This window comes from Aulonocara stuartgranti (genome assembly GCF_965226115.1).
Source record: "Aulonocara stuartgranti genome assembly, chromosome: 16".
In the NCBI taxonomy this organism is placed as follows: Eukaryota; Metazoa; Chordata; class Actinopteri; order Cichliformes; family Cichlidae; genus Aulonocara; species Aulonocara stuartgranti.
Genome location: NC_138952.1, coordinates 4,920,828 through 4,937,652, shown reverse-complemented (window position 1 = coordinate 4,937,652; position 16,825 = coordinate 4,920,828). Strand labels below are relative to the sequence as shown.

General features: G+C 39.9%; 1 protein-coding gene across 1 annotated transcript in view; it reads right to left on the bottom strand.

Moving 5' to 3' along the window:
* Positions 1–16,825, bottom strand: part of LOC309691061 (tomoregulin-2-like) — a 141,450-nt gene that overhangs the window by 77,391 nt on the left and 47,234 nt on the right. Inside the window, exon 3 of the mRNA XM_082508576.1 lies at positions 12,573–12,702. Within this exon, the coding sequence (XP_082364702.1) occupies positions 12,573–12,702 (130 nt within the window). The remainder of the gene's footprint in view (positions 1–12,572; positions 12,703–16,825) is intronic.

The following is a 16,825-nucleotide window of genomic DNA, read 5'->3' as shown; positions in this document are numbered from 1 at the left end:
TTGTTCTCAGCAAAGAAGGGATTTCTCAGCATCAAATCACAGCACGACACATGGTTCCTCCGGGAGTCAGTGCACGGCACTCTAACATGCTTTATGGAAATCACTTGTATCCAGAAGTGTAAATCTCTATATCTGCTTTGTTAAAAGATGCTACAGCAACTTTACAGCAGATATGTAATTAGCTAAATCAAGAGACAAAAACTCTAACAAGTAAAAATCCTGTCAAAACAACACTGTGGTCCCAGAGGATGAGGAATGCGTCTAAACCACTTCTCAGGAGAGAACACAAATCAGCACTTCGCAGTGGATGACTGGAAAAAAAGTTATTTTTGCTGATGAATTCAGTTTTAGATTTGTGGTAGTAAACAGAATGTGGTACTATATGACAGGAGACAAGCAGGAGGTAGTGGGAATATTTAAGTCTGGCAGTATTTGCTGCTCTAGAGCTGGAGAGCTGCACTGAACTCCAAGCAGTGCTTGATCCTTCAGGCCTCTGCATGTTTGCGTAGAAAGATTCCTACTGCACCGCCTGAGAACCAAAGAAGACCAAGGAGTGCTGATTTTCAAAGACCTTCCTGCACAGTCACTTCACCTCAGCTCCTTAAAACATTTACAGAGGCACGTGAAGCCTCAGAACGAGTTTTGCAAACTTATGTGTCTGTGTGCAAAAGAGAAACAGAAGCCACATTTTTGCTGTAATCCATGAACATCATTTGGAGACTGAATACTTCTTAAATGTATTAAACAAATCACTGATTTTGGAATCCATGATGTATACCTTTATTAAACTTCCAGAACAGAAGCATTCAGTAATACTGACCGTAAGTAGAAACTTTCTTTTTTGTTTACAAGAAAACTGTACAGGGCACCTTTAATATATATATATTTTTTAAAAACAGCCTCTACAAAAACTCCTCTGCCTTTCTCCCTACACAATTCCAGTGACCTTGGAGTGTGTGGGACACTAAATGTGCAGTGTTTCATGAAAAGGCTTAGCTTTAAGGATCAGGCTGAAGTCAGAAGGGGTTCATGGGAGATCAATAAAAACCTTTAGTATCTGTACAAGGGTAAAGGTTTGAGGAGAAAAAGACTGACATTAGAAAATAGAACAAAACAGCAGGGGAGAGAGGCACAAGCTTACATTTCTTCCCATTTGTCTGCCAAATGAAGGGTCAAAAAGAGGAGATACCACACAATTTTATTTTGTGAAAGGCACTGGAGGGTGAGGGTGAGAGCAGAGAAGGACTGCATCAATAGATGATAGAATTTTTTCCTAGTTTTAAAGCAACTGATTGGAAGAGGTGCAAAGCAGAAAGAAGAAGAGGAACCTTCTAGGGGAAACTGTTATTAACCTTACAGAGCTGCTGAGTCTGTACTGCATTGCACACAAACTGTACGCACACACACAGACCTCAGTCCTTGCACATAAACACACTTTTCCACTTTTTACTGTAAATAAGTATTTCAAGTTAGCGTTGAATAAGAAAGAATCGCTTGCCTTTACAGTAATGCCATCAATGTTTGCCCCGAAACACACAATCTGTGACATGAACCTGTAGGAAAACCTTCCAATCACTACACTAAGATATCAGCATATATACAAAGACGACCTGTGTGAAACGTTTTTCCCTTTAAATAGCAAAGCATCGTTGTCAAATGATGTCCTCCTTTTAAAAGAGCCTAAAAACACATCTGATCTAAGTGACCATTCTCTTATGAGTGATTAACAGCAAGTTCTGATTCTGATTCACATCAGTGCAGCACATGAGGAAGGAAATTTATATCCTAAACATTTGAGTGCTAAGTCACATTTGGAGTACGTATGTGCAAACTGGATATTTTGGGGCCAGTATCATCGTGTCATGAGGGACATCAAAGTATACAAGACTGGAGCACTTTTTTTTTCCCCTGCCACACAATGAATCTGCTCACCTGTGTGTTTGTGGCCAACAAGTGTGCTTTCTCACAGAGCAGAGGTTTAATTGGAGCTGTTAAAATATTGTGTGCAATCCAGTATGCTCTGTCTGGTTGGTATGGTTCAGACCATACAAAATAAACTCAGTTATATCCAGACACAGGGGCTGTAAATTAAAATGGGTGGAGTTACAAATGTATCTTCTTAAAAAGCGTGTCACAGTGGGCAAAAAAAACTAATGCTGCATCTAAGTTGCTACACAATATCCTTACAGAAATGCTAGCACGTGAAACTTTTAGAATATGAACGTCACAACCAGTCAGTGAATTCCTGCTGCGAAGCCCCAAGCTAAAAGTTTCTCTGTTGCCATTGTTAGCAAATGAGCAAGAATAATCCTCCTTTCTGACTCTAATAATTACTGAAATAAAAAAAGACCTGAATCCAGCTAATGAGATAATAAATTAATCAGGAATGTGTTTACCGGGAGAGAAACGGAGCCAAGGGCCGTTGTCCCATAGGCTTCAATACAACTGCAAGTCTTATTGCAGTCGCCCCCTGAAGGCCACTTTTATATCGTCTCCCACGTGACATTTCCTTCTCTTCTGCGAGGTTGATCAAGAGAAGCACTGGCCAGTGAGTCTTTCTTTACTGCCAAGCGCTGCATCAATGCAACAACGGCAAAGCAAAAGAGGAATGAGTTTAGCAAGATAAAAGTGTGAAATGAACAAGACACTCAGTATCACACACGCCATTGTTGCAAAAGCCAGTGAGACTGGCTGATCGGGGAGCAACATGTAGTCTGTCATGACTGTCAGTCATGAAAAGGACAGATTTCTGTGACTCTACAACTCCTTTGTCCTAATCTGACAAAGTGGCCATAGAAAAAAATATTATATAGCCTAACATTGCCACTGAGGATCAACAGATGCAAGTTGATGTCAGAGGATCTGTTCTCACATCTAGGGTTGGATGCTATTTTAGTTAATTTAAAAAAAAAAAAAAGGATACCTATGAGCTTACACCTGTAAAAGACAGACTGTTTTAGGAAAAGATGAAGTCTTCAGAATCCCCAGTTTTTCATGACTGAATGTGCAGGCAACTCAGGAAAGCAAACCTGCATGGGAGGTGTGTCAGGCAAAAAAGTAGGTGCTATCCAAAAAGACTATTAGCACAAAACTCCAGGTTGATGATGGAAATACAGGGAAAAACCAGCAGCCTTATTTGTAAAGCTGTGCATAAGATCCATACTAAAAGTGTACACGCAGAAATGCTGAAAATAATGTGCATAAATAAGGTAATTCGATTTATAAAACCGTGTGTACGCACACCTCCAGGCAATCTTCCATTTATACATCACAGTCCACACATAGTCATCTGTGCCAGTGCATCAATCATGCAGCATTACGCATGAGTGTCACAGAAATATTTATGTTTATAGCAACTAAACTGACTGCTTTACAACTTTCCAGAATGATTGCAACACTCGGTGCTATCAGGCCCCCTGAGATGTGAGGAACTATGATATGTGAACTTTATTTATTTATTAATTAGAGTTTTGCTATTGTGAACTTGGCCTGCAGTATCGGGGCATGGAGTGTGTTCATTTTGCTGTCAGAGCTGTCAGCAGCTTTGTTTCCAGACTTTGCTAATTTACACAATCCATATGTGCAGGTGGTGGAGTTTTGCCGGGGTGAGGTGTCCAGAGACGGCAGAGTGTGAGCAGCGCTGTGGTGTCTACTGTGCGCCTGACAACACCGTCACCTTCACTGCTGCGATTTCCCACACGAAAACTAAATGAAACACTGTGTCCTTGGTGATGCGGGTGGAGAATTAGAAGATATCATTAAAAACGAATTATATTCTGTTGCAACAAGGTGAAAAGTGAGGGCCTGGAGCCTAGATGGGCAGGTAGCATGTCAAAACTAATATGCAGAAAGGGTTCCATCGCAGACTGGGATCTTACACCGGGAATGTCAGACTCATCTTACATTATAGACCACATACAGTATATTTTTTTAGGCTGGACCACTTAAAATATGTTTCTCTCAGTGTAAACAAGTTTAACTGACTTGTAAAAACAAAAATTACCAGATTTTTCTTTTTACCCGAGTTTTGTTTCTGAGATAAATGAGATGAACATAAGAGGACATTCATTTTAAATTTCAAGAGAACGGTGGCAGTATAATGTTTGAAGGTGCACATCAGGCCCTTGTAGAGTAAAATTGAATATTTTTGTCTATACAACCCAAAATGTGATGTCCACATATGTGGACGCCAGGTCGTAGGAGGTTAAATCCGTAAGAAATATGGTGTAAAATTACAGAAAAAGTTCTGGTATTTCATTGCCCAGACTTTCCTGTAATTATAAAATACAATGTTTTGTATCATATACTGTGAAAAAACGAGAACGTCACCGTTATTTAAATCCATATCTATTGCTTAATTACTTAATTACCTTTGCTTTGGTGTAGTATGAATTAGGGGTGGGTTTTGATGATTAAAATCGATTCTAGCTTGAATAACATGATATCGATTCATTAAAATCCTGAATCGATTTTTAAATATAAATTTATTTTGCCCGAAACACCAGAATCTCAGGTTAAACTTAAAATTGTTCAGCTCTGGTTATCGCCTTTCTTCACATTCATCCCTTTAGTAATCCTCGATATTCAAAGTATCCTCACATTGGAATTGTTTGTTCCTTCTCATTTTAGAAAGAAGAAACAATAAAGTACTTGAATCCTACCCTTCCTGATAGAGCTGCTTCAGGTTAATCAAGTTAATATCTCTGCTGCTTTGTGGCTCATCTTGGCCTCTCAGCTTGATGTGAGGCAGCAAGTTGAAAGACCTGCAGTGATCAATGATGTATTAGATTATCACTACTTAATGTAATTGTAATTTAAATTGAGATAGACTTCTGAAATAACTAGAAATGACAGTGTTTTTTGTACACAAAGAATGAGCAGTGCATTGACTCCTCCTGTACTGTGTGTGAGATTATGCTGACACCATTGGACTGATAGCACAGAGAGAGCTCCTTAAATCATTTGCCAAACATATGGCTCCTGTCATCTGTCAGTGCTCAGGCATCGCAGTCACACGAAACGGTGATTAAACATGCCATCGACATTTTAACAATGTGTCAGTTAAATGCTCTCTCACCTTTCCATTTAATGACTTCCTGGAACTTATGCGGCACACTCCACAAACTGAGTTGGAAATACCGTGTTTCTGCTTGCCTTAGCTCGACTCTCTCCTTTGGGGAAAATAGACTGCTGGGTTTGTTTTGCTTTGCTAAGCTAATGCTTAACTGCTCCTTACTGTGCTGGGCTAGCACCTGATGGGATAGGAAAGCGGTGCCATCCTGTTCTAATCAGCTTTCACTAGCTTTGTAATCCTAAGAGCTCTTCCTTCTATCGAATTTTAGATCAGGACTTCCTTATTTGTTGGTGACACAAAGGTAATAGAGTCCAGAACAGAGTGTAAATTAGCTTTTTCTTCTCACGAATGTTTCACTATAAAAGTCAATAAACTAAACGCTAAAATAACCACATTGTAAAACGTCACAACCTGTGGTGCAATATCGCGGCTCAAATCCTGCTTTCTGTTCAAACTTTGTCTTCCCAACAGCAAAATAAATGTCTTCCACTTCTTCCTTGCTTGCTCTGTTTTTTGGTCACCACACAGCGCCTTCTTTTCTATAGCAACCAGTAAATGGTGCCATCTTTATTTATTACAGAAAACAGAAGGCAACACTATCAAATCATGTTTGTCTCTGCCTCGGTGTCCTCACAGCATGAAACGGGCACCTCAGCAGGCCTCTTGTTTACTGTTTGGAATGACAACCGACTCCAACGTCTGCCCTGTTGGCCTCGGCAAGATCAAAGGGGTTCGGCGCAAGGGAAGCGCGGACGTCGCTTATGTATATCACCAGAAGAAAAATGGTAATGCAAGATGTAAGATACAAGTACAGCACATTTATCTTTCATCAATGTAATTAACATCAGTACGCAGGGGATACATTGGAAAGTGTAATCTGTAGAGAGCTCTGTGGTTTCAGGTTTAGTATGGGTGAGCAAGAGGAAGCCACTCATGATTACAAAGGAAGGGTCTTCTCCCCAGAGAGTGCAATGTTGTGCCACCATGTTTCCACACAGGGCCTGAATAGACAAACACTAAATCTAGAGAGTGCACTTTGTTGATTTCACGCTGAAGTGATGGCATCTGCTCTAAATATTTTGGAAAAGATGATCTGAGATCTGCAGCTGGTTATAATATATGCCACAAGATAGATAGACACTGACACTACTGAAAAAGAGAAATTTGCAAAAGGCAGGCCCTGGGCAAGCTGTGAAAACGTCTTTCTACAATAACTGCTATATGTACTATTTCCAACCAGTTATGAAACCAGAATTTAATCAGCCATCTCATTTTTAAAATGAAAAAATTAGAACGGTAATATTCTAATCAGTTTATAAAATGTTTAGCGCCTTTCAGCTCGTAGTTTCTTGTGGTAACGCTCATCTATAACGTTCTTGTTCAGTCTCACCAGTGTCCTCATTGCCATTTCTTAGAGCAGGTTGTTTTCAGCTATAAAGCTTAAATAAAGCCATTTCCCTTGTGAAGACAGCACTAAACAGCAACAGACATTCAGTGACTGTATGATTCACACAGTCTAGAGAGACAGGCTTTGGGTTTATTAGAGACCAAAGCGTAACTTGAAGGAATCACGAATGTTGTGCTAAAGTCACACTAGAGAAAACTTCGCTTGGAGACCAACCAAATTTTTAAGAGCTCGTGCAATGAATTTGTTGTCTCATTGCCTTTGAAGACAGGGACCAGGTCTGTGACAACTCTGTCAGCTGCTGTCTTCAAAGCAACATTGGTGTGTCAAGATGCGAAGAAAAGTCCAGTGAGACAAAGTCAGCCTGTTATTAGTTTATGATTGAATGATGTCGAGTTGGCAACTATGTGCCATCTGTTTGTGATAGATCAAGAGAAATTGCAAATGTGTTTCAAATTCTCATCAAACAGAAATTCACATTAACTACAACCGGAATGTCATCGATTTGAAACAGAAATTCTGAATTCCCTCAAAAAAAAAAAAAAATAGCGACATAATCAGCAACCATGTTTTCATACAGGAATACAACAAGAACAAGGTGGCAACCAGGTGATTCGAATCGCTCTTTACAAAAAGACACATCTCAGGTGAGTTGTGCTTAATGGTGGAACTTGAGTCAGACTGCACTGTCTGTGTTATTTGCCAGTCTTCCTTCACCATCATGTCTGAGAATGATTGCAATCAGTCTGAACGGGACTGGGATTGTTTGGAGACAGGCTGCCTCTTGTCTCTGATATCATCTTGTGATCGAAAGTGGTCGCCCACAGTTCAACCATCAATGGCAAGGAGATCGACGTCCCACTTTTACTCTAGTGTGACTGATTTATCAGGCCACCAGAAACGTACGATCAGACCAATTCTATTGTTTATTCATGTCTCATTGATATTAAATGGGCAATGGTTGTAAACATTGACACCAACAGAAACTCTGTCTGCTAAGAAAATCTTGTGATATGACTGAAAGTTCCAGAAAACAAACAAACATCTATAGAGGTGAAGCTGTTTCCCCCCAAAAAAATAACATTACTTTATCTTTTATTTTTCTCCAGCAGTCTGGTGCATGATATCTCTCACCTCAGCAAGGGAAACAAGTATTGGTGCCAGCGACTTGACATATATCCATTATAGAGTGTACTGTTGCCGCTAATGGGATTTCTGAGGATGGAAATGGAAAGGAGGACAGGGAGAAGCTGCGAGAGGAACAGAACGGGAGGAGAAAAAAGAAGGCTTCGCTGCAGTGGATGTACGGTTAGATAGCTGCCGCTCTTGAATTCTTTACTCTCAGTATCGCTCGTATTATATTCACAGCATTTTAACATATTCACTGCTGAAGTGATTTTAAAGCTGAAAGTATCAACAAAATGCAAGAGAGCAGAGAGAAACTATCCAGAAGCAGCTGCCTACCATGCTTTATCACATGAAAAGCAATCATATAGGAAGACGTGTCTTGGTGAGGGAAGTAGCTAAATTAATTTTAATAGGCATTTCACATGGGAGGCCCCCCGCAAAGCCTTACATTGAAAAACTGCTTTTTAAAACATTATATCTTTAGTACAGTAAGTGAGCTAATGTTTCGCTTACATTTAGACATTTAGCCTCAAAGCGCGGTAAATACACTTATATTGATGGCGAAGACTTCAGGACAAAAACTATCAAGGGGAAAGCAGATGAGACAAAGTTAGCGGCCATGATGGAATTACCCCATAACAGGAGGTCCAGTGAGACTGGGTTTTCTGAGTCCCAGTTCCTAGAGTGTGCCAAAGGCCACTGTAACTGCTCTGGAGGCACATGCAGAAAAAAACATCTGGGTAAAAAATGTTTTTTTTCCCTTGGCTCAAAATGGGCCTTTGGGGTGTGACTATTTATTTAAGCATAAGTGGTTCACTTACAGGAACTTAAAGGAAAGAGGCTGTATTACCTTAATTAAAAATGTTTATTTAACTGGAAATAGAAAGAACAAGACTAAAGTGGCAGAACTGAGCTTCCTCTGAAGGGTGTCTGTGCTCAGTCTTAGAGATGGGATGAGGAGCCTAGTCATTAGCAACAGGCTCAGAGCAGAGTCGCTGCTCCTTTGCATTGAAAGGAACCAGTCGGGGTGGTTCAGGTGATGGAGACTCGTGGGCAGACCCTGGAGAGTTAATGTCTCACAGCTGGCTCGGAAACATCTCTCCTCCTTGGGCGAGCTGAAATCTTTGCTTAGACAGCTGCCACCATGACCTGGACTCAAATGAGCAGTGGAAAATTGGATGGCTGGATGTTTGAGTAAATAGAAGCCCAAAATGTTCAGTATGCAGGATTAACCCTCATCTCTCAACTCAGTCTGAATTTAGTCTCTGCAGAATAAAAGTTCTGACCAGGATATGAACTCAAATGCAGGTAGATCATACCCGCTTTCCTTTTATTTGTTCTTAAAATCTTAATATCCCAAGACAGCTGGCCAACCACGCCACTATTTTTTTTAAAAACAAAGATAAGGCTCTCCACTCAGCCTGTGTGCTTTCACTAATTATATTTGTCTTTTATTTTAGTCTCTGAGCCGCTGCTGTATAAATGGAATAGATTTTAATTTCTGTGAAATTTTGTTTTAATTTATTTGTTTGTCTCAAGCGCTCGCTGCATCATTTTAAATTACATTCTTCCTTTTTACTGCCTCCTGCTTAATTTATCTGTTTTCTTCATCCACATGGAACAACAAATGACACCAGAAATGCTTCAAGTCCCAGACAAAAAATGTAAGTTTGAGAGTGAAAGCGTAGCAAATGTCATACCACTTTATTTGGGTGAAATAAAGAAGAGATTTTGTAATAAGTTTCAGTTATTTCTTTCAGTGACCACTTACAAAATTATATATGCTTTTTTTTACCAGATTTAGCTGCTAGCTAATTTGTCAATTATGGAAAAATGAGCCGCATCTGCCTCAATATCTGACCTTACTGAGCTTTTTTCTGATTAGATTTTGGCTTTAGTCACTAGTTTTAAATGTTATTAAGTGGAACATCATATTCTTTGTGTAAATTATGCTCTGATTTAGAGTAAAACATAACTGATTAAGTCCCTAGATAGATTAAACTGCTATCCTTGTTTTTTAGTCATATCCACCCCCAAAAAACAAAAAACTACACATGCCTTTACAAGTTGTCTGTGAAGGTTCTCAGTCATCCAGGTCATCACAGTCCAAGGAGCTCATCCGAGAAGCTACTTCAGTTCTACGGTCAAATGGTGGAGAATCCCAGATTTGACCTCAGGAAATCACATGATAGGGGTGTGGCTATGTTTCACAATGAGCTCACCTGAAACCCTGGCTGATTGTGACCCATACCTGTTTTCACACCTTGGCTCGTGTGATTAGGTAGAGGATCATTAGGGAGTCCATTGTCCCTATTGGGGGACACTTCCACAGGGCTTAAATCAGGGACTCACCACCATTTGACCCTAGAACTGAAGAAGCTTCTCGGATGAGAGGTGAAACGTCTTCAAGCCATTTAAAGAAGTCCAGACACTTTTCTTTCGAAGCTCCTTAGAATGCCTTTTCAAGCTGACCAATGAAGTTATTGTCACTATTTCCATCTTTTACATACAGTTTAGAATAAAATTTGACTTCTCCAGTCTTTACTTTCTCAGACACCCCCTATTTGTTTACTGGGACCTTGTTCTGGACCGACATGAGAACAAAGCATACATAAAAACAAAACACAAAATACCGAAGGGAAGAATATAAAACCACTGTTCTGCTCTATTAGTAGTCTGCACAGCAACAAAATCCTTGTGTGAATGGTGAATTGTGTCCTCAAAAGTACTGCATGTTGCGTGGAAGAAAAGAGTCCTTATCTCTTTCTATTTCAAAAGATACGGAAATTCATATCAGACACCCTGGCTTACAACCATCACATGTCTTGAAAAGAGGACCTCATACACAAGCAACAAACAAGCAATTTAGAGAGCGGACCTGGGGAATTTCATGTGACCGTGCACAGCCCTACTTACTGGCACACTGACACCACTGCTCTTACGGCACAAACATTTCCACCTTGGTCTCAAAGTTTCCTCTGCTGAGCTGTGCCCATTCAAGGGGACCTTTAATGGACTTGTGCCGGCTTTCTGTCAGCGAGGTTAACTGAGTCAGCAACTGCTCAACTTGAGCCAGCAATACTATCTTGGCTTAAGCAATGATTCACACATGCCTAACAGCAGCCAGCATCACATTGCCAGTGGATTCACTCATTCACAACTAAGCACATTATTCAGAACATGACTCACTAATTGATAGAATCCTCAGTAGGCGTTGCTGCTTTTCCTTCAAGTTTATGCTCATCTATATAAATTTGTCATCATAGGATAAAACGCGTTGCTCTGGCCAAAGCTAATTTTACATATTCTGATAAAATGTGCATGTGAAGAACAATTTTACAGACTCAACATGCAGTTTAATTCATCATTAAATCAGACTGCAGTGTTTTCATTCATATGATACATAAAAAAAAAATGTGTGTATTTCAAGTGAAACCACTGGCCCAGGGCGTTAAATAGCTGATTATTGCAGGAGAATGATTTTTCACTGCTTCCATTGAGAGAGTTAATATGGCATTTTTAGACCTTGCATGTGCGCAGGTCTATAATTCACGTTCATTCAGTGGACTGGTATCCTCACAAATAGCAGTGCACGCTCTAAGCACCAATACTGGTCTCCACATGATGGCTAATGAAGTGCCTGACCTTTTCCAAATGAAGACACCCACTCAGCAGCTTAAACACCAAACGATAATCCCAGTTATGTCTGATAATTATGCCAAGCACTTTTACTTTTCAGTCAGTGGAAGGGAATTAGTATTTATTTAGTATTTAGTATTTATTTATTTATTGTCATTGTCAAGAACAATGAAATTGCGTTTGGGGCTTCCATACAACCCAAAAAATACACTGGACATGATGTATATAACATGATGCCAAAGCTGAAAGAGGAGCGTTTTTAATGCAGCATTTATGCGTCGGAAACTAGCCCTCGATGACCAGAATCATTCAAATGAATAGCTATTTCTATCTATTCGCTGTCAGTCAACATGACTGTTAGTCCGGCCATTCTCCTTTGAGCTCCTCCGAGCTCAGACACACGGCTGCTTCTGAGGATAGAGACGTCACTCAAATCTCACGTTTAATGTGGATTCTCTGTAACGTCAGCATGCTAACGTGTTCACAATGACAACTTGCTGAGGCAGATACTTTTTATCACAGTATGGCTAACAAGCAGTGTAGCTATACAGCACAGTGAGGTTGATGTGAATAGGTTTAGTACTGTTACAGTCCCTCAACGTAGTATTAAATGATTCTCTTAAAGCTACAGAAAGTACTCCTAATAACATTTAACAGAAAAAAAAGTGTTAAAAAAAGGAAACGGCCATCAAGATGATGTGTGATTCAGTGATTTCATTTTCTGCTTTGTTGAGCATGCCTCGTAGCAACAGCATTACAGTAACTACCTATGACAATTTGGCCAATGCATTCTATGGCTTTTGACATTTATTTAAACATTACGTAACGAAAGGTCAAAGCTGTCGAGATTTCTTTTGCTTCTTGTTAAACACACCTAATTTTTAATAAACTGTAATTTAAAAAAGGCCTTGTGGCCAAATGCTGTGTTCATTTTCTTGAGAGATGGTGCCGTGCTTGTGATGAAATCATTTTTTTGCGCTTCTCACATTTTCATTACGCAGTTTTTGTAACTCCTTTGAAATAAAAGATCCGCTGGTAATTACTGCATCCCAGCTACTGGATGCAGATTAAAATATTGATGAGAGTAATAAGGAAACATGAAATCTATGCTGCTGCATATAAAACGTTAAAATTCATGTGGAATTGCATTTTCAGCTTTATATTTGCTGTTGCTGAATCTCATATGCATGCTTACAGATAGCCGTGTAACCTCTTGAATATTTTAAATCCAAACACGGCTGCTTGCGCATGTGTTCAGTGTGCTGGTATCAGAACTCCTCTGTTGTGTGTGTTTGTGTGTAGGCACCATAAGGTAAATGTACATACCAGCAGGACAGTCGCCTTCTGACACAATAAGCACTTCAGACTGCTGCTTGCAGGCATCCCTGCGCAGGAAGCACTCGTTCTGGTAGTTCTTATTGTTGGAGCCACACACAGGCACATAGTCATTGTTGCACTGCAGAGAGGAGAGAAGAAAACAGGTAAGAAAAGGAGCATGTAAAAGAGACAAGGTTAAACTAAAGTGATATAGTGAGTCTGTGTCCTCAAGTAAACACTTGAGCCTTCAGAATTCTGCAGGGAAGCCACTGCCTTCAATTTCCAATTTGAATACGCTTCAATCTCAGCACTGAAAAGAATGACATGTATGGAAACGCCACCAAATACATAACCCGCTTGGCAGAGCAATAAAATACCAGAACTTTAAAGCAACAGCTGATGCCTACATCGCTCACATTGCACATTTATGGAGCGACCAACAGCACTGAGCAGACCACTGCTGAACAGCACAAACAGGAAAAAAAGATCTGCTTTTAAATCCAATACTTCAAAAAGCCTGATGATCAAGTTGGAATACTTTTCTTTAATTCCAGCGTTCTCCTTTGTTAAACTCACTAAGTTCTTCAGTATTTCGGTTAAGGGGTTTTGGCGCACCTATCTACTGAAAGCTTCTTGTACAAGGACAAACCATAGCAGGTTCATTGTTAGCTAAGAAATGAAATTGAGATTTCCATGAAAACAGTGCAAATCTCCACTTTGTTCTTACCCAACGTGGTACAGTCAGATAATATTATAAGAATCTTCTGCTTCCTGTTCGAAATTATAAGCAGATTACAAATTGGCCACACCAGCTTGAGAAACTAGCCATTGTTACCAATGTCAAGTTAAAGAGACAGTGGAGTACGCTCTGACGTATGTAAGGATACATGAATAAAAATGAATGGTTATCCAGGTTGTTGAAAGAAGCTGGCGTATTTAAAAGAGTGTGACTCAATTGGAAAAAAACAGCATTCATTGTTATTACTTGAAGAAAGTGAAAAAATTGAGAAAACGTCAAACAGCACAGAACTAGTGCCCTCAAGAGTTTAAGTAACAGAAACATCTTGACATCCCCTGCTCCTCAACACTGGTTTTCTGTCCACATCTGCTTAAGCCGAGTAGCAAAGTGCGGCGTCAGATGCACGTAAGATAAACTCAAGTGAGATGGGTGGAAGGAAGAAAAAACCCTGCCCAGAAGAACTCAGCAGGAGTGAATTCATAGTATGTACAGCATGTTAACCAGCTAAACTGCTTAGGATAGAGTGTATTCACAAAGCTAAAAAAAACTCATTTTCAGTGTAACATTTCTATACTCCTTCACCATTGCTAGAATTACGATTAAGCACCAGAAACCTAACCATGCAGTACCCTTTTTAAGGGAAATTAACCCCAATTAACCTTAAATATATCTGCCTCACATTAGCGAGATCATACGGTGTTTGAAGTTCTTTAAGACTGCCTGATGAAGATATACCAGTGCTGATTCTAACCGTGATACCTGAAAAAATTAAAGCTGGCACATTATAGCGGATTATAGGATATTACAGTACAAGCACCAGTCTAGTCACAGCTACAGTCACATGTTCCAGTTTACTGTGACTCACTTCCCTTTCATTAACTACTAAACTGCTCTCACTTCACGGGTGACTAAAGAAAGGTAACGTCATTCACTTTCCTGTTGCCGTGGTGACTTCATTCGCTCACTTTGAGACAACACAAACCCCAAAGTCAGCTGAGATCCTCACACTCATGCTTTTTTATATAAAAGTTAATATGCTGCACAGTCCTTAATGTCCTTTTTATACTTTTTACTCTGATTTGAATGAGCCATCTGTGGCTGCCACCAACACCACCTTGCACCTACCCCATTCACACCCCTGCATTAAACCTCAAGATTAACAAAACATGGTAACAAATAAGGCTAAGAATGACTTTGTCTCGTTGACTAGCTTTTGTATTATTAGGTATTCTTTCTGCCATGATCATCGTCTATTGAAAATCTGAAACTGCCCTTGAATCAAAGCATATTATGCTTTGTTCACACTTTGTCCAACAGGAAAAAATGCAAATGGTAATTTACCAGCGTAGAAAAGGAGTAGGTGAGCTAAAATCTTATCACACATCGCACATCTGGCAGATTGTCATTCTACAAACTAATTCAAAAATCGGTCAAACTTCAGTCCAGCGTAGGTGTTAAAAAACAAGAAGCGAAAAGAAAGAATAGCTTGGCTCGTCCTCCTTTGAATTGTGTTTAATTATGAGCGGATGCGCACATCAAATCAGTACAAGTCTAAAAACAACTAGCACCATGGATTTTGTTAATAGATTATATTCACACTGCAGACTTCTGAAAAGCTGCACACCTCTTGTTGCTCCACTGGAGCAGTAGGAGGTTAAGTGACTTGCTCAAGGGCACTCAGCAAAATAGCTACTACGGTACATGAGAACATTACTCATTCATTTTCCTCACATGGTTTGTTGGCTATGGAGTAAGTCAAGATTTTTCAGATGACTGATGGCACTGGAGGGTCGAGTCTTAGTTTTCATTTTTTTGGCTGTAGAGGAGAGATATGCATTTGATTTGAAATCGATTCACTGCTGCCGCACTGTAGGAATAACAAACGTGATTATTCAATTGAAAAATATTACCCACTATTCCCTGGGAAGAAGGAACAGCTATCAGAAGGTCCAGAGAAATTGTTGCTCGGTAGTCACAGCCCGTAACCTGATTAAATATAAAAGTGCTGAAAAATGGGGAACGTGTGAAAATGTGTTCCTGCTGGGTGTGACATCGCAAGGACAAGAGGCTCACTGGATATTCCCCACAGGGATGAAGCTAAGGAGCTCACGGCTCTTTGTCTCCACTTCTTTTTTTTTACTCTAAGTCTCTAATGGATTGCTCTGAAATCTGTTTTCTCATAGCTAAATCATCTCTGTGCCCTCACGGATCGCTGCATGGTTTTCACAAATGGACATATTGTAGACGCAGACAGGCATTAACAACATATTCAAGTACGTCTGTGTTTATGGTCACATGTCAAGCCAACTTTGTAAAAGCTTAGTGTTGGAGAAAAATAATATTTTTATCCTCTTCCTTCCTTCCAGTAAAAAAAACCCATTTAGTCTAATATTGGTTGAAGCAAGACACTTGAAGCTCTGACTTTTTCACTCGTTCCTCTTCACACCTGTCCATTAGCACAATATTTTTCCGCTGCTAGTTACAGTGGTTCGCTTTAGCAGGTGGTTAACAAAAAAGGGGTCAACAGCAAGATGTCGTGGTGTGCTAAGCTGCCAGCTTTTGACACTTGTTATATGCTCCATTGCATATTCTAATTTTTAGAAGGAGTAGGTCTTCGAGATCTGGAAAACAGCAAACCGCAGGCGAGAAAAAGCCATATTTTTCCACTTTTCCATATCAGGGTTATGGCGGTGCCTGTCCCAGTTGTTACAGGGCAGGAGACAGGGTCCACCCTGGATAGGTCAACAAGCCATCGCAGGGCTAACACATGGAGACCGACAACTATTTACAGCCAATTTAACTAACTTGCATGTTTTTGGACTGCAGGAGGAAGCCAGACACTCTGGGACAACATGCAAACTACATATTGAATTGCTCGGCCTGGATACAAAGCTAGCTAGTGCTACTGCTGACTAGCTATGTTAGCTAGGTGCATCCCTAGATTGGGGCAACTGTGGCTCAAGGAGCAGAGTACTCTACTAGTTGGAAGTTTGGTGGTTTCTTTCAGCCCACATACTGAAGTGAAAGAAAACCCCAAATTCCTGCTGATGCAACTATTGTGTGAGTGTGGCAGAATAAGAGAATAGCATAAATGTATATTTGTGAATGGGTGAATGTGACTAGCATTTAAAATGTCTCTGAATGTTCAGTTAGAGGAGAAAAGTGTCATATAAGTACCACATCATTTACCATGTGTGCATCATCTGAGTGCATACTTCTTGGATAGTCTTTCAGTACAATAAATTATGTGTCATTATACATCAGATCATTACATTGGAAATGATTCAAAACAACACAAATATAAATAAAAAGGCCCTGCTAGCAGGTTAAGCATCAAAGACTGATCGAAAACAGGCATTCCTTTAGAAAACTATAACTCTGAACCTTATAGTGTTTTTTAAATCAGTTGTCATGATCAATGAAATTATTTTTGTATGAGGTTACATGATGTTTAGTTCTCCTGTAAAGTTGAGATACTTGTGAGTTAACACAAGCGTCTCACTTCTGAAGCCAGCCTCAAGTG